Source organism: Vigna umbellata, chromosome 7, assembly GCF_029865625.1.
Source record: "Vigna umbellata cultivar VRB3 chromosome 7, Vumbellata_1.0, whole genome shotgun sequence".
Classification (NCBI taxonomy): domain Eukaryota; kingdom Viridiplantae; phylum Streptophyta; class Magnoliopsida; order Fabales; family Fabaceae; genus Vigna; species Vigna umbellata.
In genome coordinates this window covers 19,376,813-19,384,356 of record NC_142171.1, presented here as the reverse complement: position 1 = coordinate 19,384,356, position 7,544 = coordinate 19,376,813, and the positions used below count along the sequence as shown (strand labels likewise).

The following is a 7,544-nucleotide window of genomic DNA, read 5'->3' as shown; positions in this document are numbered from 1 at the left end:
TCTCTCATAATAGGCCATAGACCCCCTTTAACCTATGAACCTATCGTGAAACAAATTTCCTAAACTCACTATTTTTGGGCTTATAATAAAAGGAAGAAAAGAAAGAAAGAGAAAAAAAAACTTCTTTAAATGCTCTAAACCACTTCCCACACCAAACCACTCAAACTAGGTAGAGCTCAACAACTTCATCCCAATTCACGGACCATAACAGGCCCAATAGCATGAACAAGGGAAATAAATCCCCAAATGTTGTAGCCATGGTTCAAGCAGGGGCTCTTCATGCATAGGACTAACCTTTACCCTACCCAACCAACATGCATGTTGTTACATATACCGCAAAAACATTTATATAATCCTTATTCGAACCCGTTTGGCATTCAAAACAAAATGCAAGAAAACATGCACATATATGGATTATTAATGTCTTATCGTCACAAAACCAAACTACAATAAAATATTCCTCATTTTCCTTATCCTCACACAACCAAAATATAATAAAATATTTTCCATTTTTCCTAGATCTTACATTCTTTCCAATTCCTGGATACAAATACTCCTTCTTCGTGCTCTCGTTTAATTCTCAAGTTTCTTCTTGCATTCTTTCATCCCAAAGAACCTTCACCGTCCTAATATATTTTCCACAAAGCTTTTTAGTTCGAACATCAAATACTCACATTGGTCTAAATCCACAGTTAAATCCTCAAGGACTTGGATATCATCAGCTTCTAACACATGATCTAGAATTGGAACATATTTCCTCAATTGTGATACATCAAACACATTATGTAAATCTGATAACTGATGTGGTACTTTCATTTCATAAGCTATTGGCGCAATCCTTCTGAGAATCTTATACATTGTAAGAAACTTTGATGTCTTACCTTAAATTCCAACAATCTCCTCCTATGATATGCATAAGACTGTTTTCTTCTATGAGTTTCTCGCATTCGTTCCTGAATCAACTTTACCTTATTCGTAGTCTACTGTAACAACTCAGGGGCCACTGTTACCACTTTCCCATCCTGGTACCAACACGAAGGTGTTTAACATCACCTCCCATACAAAGCTTCAAAAGGCGTCATCCTGATACTTGAATGATAATTATTATTATACATGAACTATACCAATGACAAGACCTCACTTCAATCTCCGAGATGATTAAGCACACACATCCTCAACAAATCATCCAAAGATTGAATAATCCTTTTAGACTATCTATCTGGATGATATGTTGAACTCATCCTTAATTTCATACTCAAAGCTTCTTGTAACGTCTGCTAAAACCTCGATGTGAACTTTGGATCTCGATCTGATACAATACTTGTAGGCACTCCATGAAATCTTATTATCTCTCGGATATACAACTTTGTCAGCTTCTCCAAAATCATTCTCTAATTGTTGGAGAAAATGAGCATTCTTTGTTAGCTTGTTCACTATCACCCAGATGGAATCGTGACCTCTCAATGATTTTGGTAGACGAGTTACAAAATTCATTGAAATATTGTCTCACTTTCATTAAGGAATATCCAATTGTTCTAACATCTCTCCCGACCTCTAGTGTTTTACCTTGGCTTTCTAACATACCAAACAAGACAACACAAACTTTGTCACATCTTTCTTCATTCAACTTAAAAATAATGATTTCAACATATATAAAAGGGATTTGTTTGTCTTTTCACCAACAAACATTAGCAGAAGCTCAATGATACGTTCCTCTTAGAATTAATTTGACATAATTAATCTAGGGTTAAATATGTTTTTAGTCTCTCAACTATCATGCGATTTTAGATTTAGTCCCTTTTTCAAACTTTGCTATACTTTGATCATTGTCCTTAAGAAAACTATAATTTCTAGTCCTCCAAAACCAACGCCGTTAAAATTAGGCTGAGTTGGCTACTAGTGTGTCATACTGTAAACTTAGAAAGTCTCCCTCTCTCCACAACCACCACCACCTCCTCTTCTTTTTATCCTCCGTCAGCAACGATGCCAGTTCTTTTCTTCCTCCCTCCGCCACCAAACCTCCTCTCTCCTCCTCCCACTGGAAAACAGAGTCCCTAACCCACAGACCTGCGAACCCACAAACAAAAATCATAATTTTTGCAATTGTCGCAACCTGTTCTTCCTCATTTTCCTTCTTCATCGCAAACTCTTAATTGTGCCATCTCTTCCCCTTCCTCCAAGCCCTAAACCCTAGTTTCCAGCTTCTTGCACCGCTTCAACCTCTTCCCTTTCTCCATGCACAATTACTATACCAATAATTTACTTCTGAAATACCTTTCCCCTTGCTTCGTGAACGCATATAATGCCAACTATTCGTGATTGAATTTCCAAATCTGGAGAGGTTAACATAATCTAGGAGCTTCACCGATTGAATATTTTGATGTTAGAGAGAAGGGTCATTGTGCAGTCCTAATCATTCAGTCAACATTGGAAAGTGCAGTAGAGAAATTTCACTACCAATTACACTTTTTTATTTTTTTTTGTTTCTTTTGGGTGTTTAAAGCCTATTTTATTCCCGTGGTTGCTGAACCTAGAATAATTTTGTCATTAACATTTTCCATTTGTTTACCTTTTGTAGTATTGACTTTATGCAATCAAGAAATTTTTACTTTGCTATTCATTTATATAACTGTTTTCAATGATAACTCTTTTAGATAAGTATAAAATTTGTATCAATAATATATAAAATATATAAAATAAATATAAAATTAGAGTTTTTATTTGAATTGAATTCTTTTAGTTGGTTCAATTATGAGTTGTCTTCAATTTTATTCAGCTTATATTTCAAGTTTTGAAATTCAAAACCCATGTCACGCTTTCATTCGTTATTTGGGTGTGGTTTTTTTTTTCCTTTGAGTTCTTAAGAGACTTTACGAGGAAATGTGGTAATACCTTGCTGCTTCATGATAAGGAAAATATGAATGATACTCAAATGAAAGTTTATCTTGATACTGAAAAGTTGCTCGCACCATGTTATGCAATGAACTAATATGATTGTTGGAGTGAATTCAATTCTTACTTTACTGAGTGAAATATGAATCTACGAAAACATGTTCTCCAACTGCAATCTTTGTGAAATTTGTTTACATTATCTTCTAATCATTCAATTCTATAACAACAATTATCGTCCCAGACTTCCTTTTTAGCTCACTAGTATGGTATCAGTACAAGTTATATATGAAACCAAACATATAAAGCAATAATCAAGCATAAAAATTCAACCCTTTACTTTCATCTCTCGGTGAAATGAACAAATAGATGAGGAGATTAAAACAGATAATGAGCAAGAGTTATTTGCCAAAGCTGAGGCCTTCATTGGAAACTTCTACAAACAATTAAAGATGTAGAAAGAGATCTATCAGGAAGCCTTTTAGGAATGCATCACTTTTTTTTCTAAAAATAAATCATTTGAATTTTGCTAAATTGTATAAACACTGGTTCTGTTATGCTTCTGTCATATTTTTTCGTCATGGGTTTGTACATATTTTAGGCTAGAACCAAGGAATGTTTGTCAATTATCATATGATATTTCTGTTGAGAGAATTTTACAGTGTCAATTTTCATGCTTCCAAAACCAAAGCAATCCAAATCTGATTGGCAATATGATAAGTAACAACTAATGGCCAAATCAAATGCATCCTTCTTAACTTTGAGATCGGGAGAACTATCATGCTTCCTATACAAGACATTTGATATCAACGCCAAAACCCTTTACCGTAAAGCTCCTAACCATAGACCTAAGTATCCGTTGCAAGACATTCAAAATCCTCAACCCCTTGAACACAACCTGCTCCTAATGAATAAACACGCAAGTGAAACTTAACGGTAACCAACAATATCAAAGTGTCATAGACCAATAAAAATCTAATTCCAATAAGTCAAAAGGCACTGCATACGAATACTAAAATTTAATTTACAAAATATAGACCTTAACTCCAAGTTTTCACTGAGTTAATAGAGCTATCATCCACATATCTAAAACATAGCATAAAAAGAAAAAGAAAAACAAATTACTCTGACATTATCATATAACAGTTATCTTACTTGCTCATCATGAGAAAACTTGCAGCATTATTCTAACATCATCATACAACAGTTATCTTACTTGTTCATCATCAGAAAACTTGCAGCATTTCTCAAACATTGTCATAAAACAGTTATCTTACTTGCTCATCATGAGAAAACTTGCAGCTAGCTCCACGAATACAATCACCCCTTTGAAACGCACGACAAACGCCCCGTGCCTCCCTCTTCTACCGCTCTGTCTCCTCGTCTTCTTCCTCTTTCTTCTTGTACTTGTCAACATGGTCCACCCTAATAATTCTACCCATAATCTGAGCCCCATTTAAATTACCCACAGCAAGATTTGTGCTCCTTTGATCCTCATACGCAAGAAACGCAAAACCCTTTGATTTTCCGGTGCCCTTGTCTCTAACGAGATTAAGATCAACAACCTCCCCATATCTGAGTAATAAAAAAAAATCATTCAGATTTAAAAGAAAAAGAAAATAAAAAGAGTTGATGAATTGAAATGGAAAAGGGAAGCGAAATACTGAGCAAAAACGGCGAGCAGGTCACCCTCGGTGAGATCGAAGGGAATGCCACCGACGAATACGTAAGCGGAATCTTTGTACTTGGCGTGCCACGAAGCTTGTTCGCCAATTCCGAGTGCAGCTTCTCTGGCGTTGATATTCTGAGTGCGCTTCACCAGTGTTAAAGGGTTCATCTCTCTGCTCAAAACGAAGCAGTGCAAACAGAGAAAGAGGGAAATTGGGGGTTAGGGTAAACGTTTTTGACTCAAAGGTTCTATTTTTTTGGAAAATGATACTTGAACAACTTCATTTGACAACATTTAGACACGGGACACGTGTCTAAATGTGAGCGGTCCACGTTTTTAATGAAAAAGTTGTTCAAATCTGACGTGGCAAGGGCCGGCCAGGGGTTAGAAGTTGCGTTTGAAATTTGAAATTCATTTCCAACATTGTACAGAGAGAAGCGGCGCGAACATTCAGAGGGAGGCTGTGACCTAGAGAGAGAGCCCGAGAGAGTTGGAGAAAGGGAGTTCGAGCGAGAGGTCCGACGGATTGCTTGCCGGAGTGTCGCCGGACAACGTTGAAGGCCGTCGGAGGTCCTCAAGCCCTCCAGCCGGTTCCGATTCACGGTCGCCGCAGCTCCGACGTTGGCGAACGAACCGAAGACGGCGTCGTCTTCCCTCCGGCCCAGCGAACTAGGTGCGCGTTCTGAGTCTCGCTTCGTCCCACCTGCTTCCCTCCCTGTGCCGGACCTTTGCATTCACCGCCGGAGTGCCGCCGGAGTGGCGACTGTACGGTGGACGAAAAAGAGGGGTTTTCGGGGTTGTTAGTCCCACCCACACATTTTTCTTCTTGTGTGTTCCAACCGGCACACGTTGTGTTCACTGAAGGTTCGTTTGTTTTATTTCAGTGGAATGAAGCTTTAATCTATGTATGATGTTGTTTGTGGATGATTTTGGTTATGTATGATATGTTGTTTGTAAGCTGTAAAAATATGACTTGTTAGATGACGGTGGAATGTTGTTTATGTACGATGGAGGTGGTTTGTTAATAGTATTTGTTGGATGAATTAAATGTGTGGTGATTGATACTATGGACATGACACATGGGTTATCACATGGAATCATTAAAAGTGTAGAACTGTAGCACACTGATTCACATTTTATTCGAATTGTTGGAGAAACAAAAGTGCATTATTACATTCAAACTGTAGCAGACTGGAAAGAAACACACGCAGCTGCCACGGTTCACATTGGACAATTGGGCTTTGGCAATTTAAGGAAGCAGCTACTAATTCACTTGAGCTGGGAGGGTGCACTCGGTCCAAACAGCTGATGCTTGTCCAGCTTAGTGAAGCCACGGTCCAACACAAGATCACACATCCCGCACCAAGGCAATGAGGCCCACGGAAGAAGGGAATGTAGCACTCCAGCCGAAGAGAAAACAGAAGAAAGCAAGAAGTGGTGTACACGTGATGTAGAGTTGGACACGGTGCATTCCATTTTCGAACAAGAAGCACACTACACGTTGGAGGCAGCAGAGCATACAAGAAGCGTGGGAGATATTATTTTCTTTGGTTCAACTGGAAGACGCATGGCCTGCACACTGACGCCCCAAGAGAATAACAAACACATCCAGCATGGTCCGGAGGAAGAAAATAGAAAAGAAAGAGGCTGCACTCATTCACTCTCGGGGACTGATAACTGCCACCTCCAGAAATGCAGAAAGAATAGTTGCACGCTTGCTGCCACTTTGGTTCAGGAATTCTCTGAAAAGAGGAGTGGAGAAATTATTTTTGTAAGAGAGGTGGAGAACAAGAGAAGGTGGACGGCCAGGAGCAGGGAGATTCTCCAACAACAACTCTAGGTTCTCATCTTTTTTCCAGGGGCTCTGGAAGAAAGGGGGACGACATTCAGCATGCAGATGGGGACGGGAGAACTCTCTCATATTGTTTTTGTTTCTTGGAGAACGTTGCCTTGAGAGAGGAGAACTGCACCCAACCCACACCTCAGTACACATCCAGCTGCCATATACTTCTCAAACGGACTCTCTCACCTTTGGCTCTTGGTCTTTGGAACGTTGCTTTTGGAGATAGGAGGACTGCATCCAGCTGCCAACTTGGAGGCGCACGTTCACTAGCCAATGCGTACGTACACATCCAGCTGCAAATGGTTTCGCTTGGAACGTCTTTGGAGAGCTTGGAATGAGAGATTGAAGCAGCACTGCATCCAGCTTGGAACGTTCTCTAATATTAATTTTATATTTTCAGGTATAGAAAGTTGAAGCAGCACTGTATCAAATCCAATTTTTAAACAATTTAAGATAGGATATTTTAAATCTATTTAAACTGATACTTGTCAACACCCAATTTTGTCCGGATTGACTAATAGATTTGTTTTATTCATGAGTGTAAAATAAAAATAAAAAAATAAAATAAAAATAAAATTAAAACATAACAATAAAAAAAAGAGCGTTCGTCCTCGACCGTTGGTCCTTTGCCTTATTCGACCGTTCGTCCATTCATTCCTTTACGACGTTCGACAATTCTCAGCTTCAACCGTTCGATCATAGTGTTTTAGTGAACGTTCGGTCTTCATTTGAACGTTCGGTCTTGGTGAATTCTCATTTCAACGCTCGGTCTCCATGATGTTTCTCTTCAGCGTTCGGTTTTGAGCGTTCGGTCCAGTATGGTTTGATCAGCAAACAATGCTCAGCAAAATAGCGTTCAGTCACATTATGTGAACGCTCGTTCGGTATGCTTACTCTCAGTTGAACTTTCGATCTTGATGGGCGTACTTCCAAACAGTATATAATAGGTGTTAATCTGGTACCGTTCGGTCAGGCTTTGATTTGATACTGTTCGGTTAGGTGCTGATGTGATACCGATCGGTCATGTGTTGTGATCTTTCGGCCAGGGTGCAAAACGTTCGTCCCAGTGGTATCCGGTTTAATGTTTGATCATATTTGTTTTTAGGTGGCGAGCGTTCGGTTTTGGCATTTTGACATGCTAGT

At 39.0% G+C, this 7,544-nt stretch overlaps 1 protein-coding gene across 1 annotated transcript; it reads right to left on the bottom strand.

The window, feature by feature from the left end:
• Positions 1 to 4,253: 4,253 nt before the first annotated feature.
• Positions 4,254 to 4,726, bottom strand: LOC148195333 (zinc finger CCCH domain-containing protein 25-like). The gene is made up of 2 exons (XM_088095161.1): positions 4,554 to 4,726; positions 4,254 to 4,464 (listed from the first exon to the last, which is right to left on the bottom strand). Exons 1-2 carry the CDS (start codon positions 4,724 to 4,726, stop codon positions 4,254 to 4,256), a joined length of 384 nt encoding a protein of 127 aa, XP_087951287.1.
• Between the last annotated feature and the right edge of the window lie 2,818 nt (positions 4,727 to 7,544).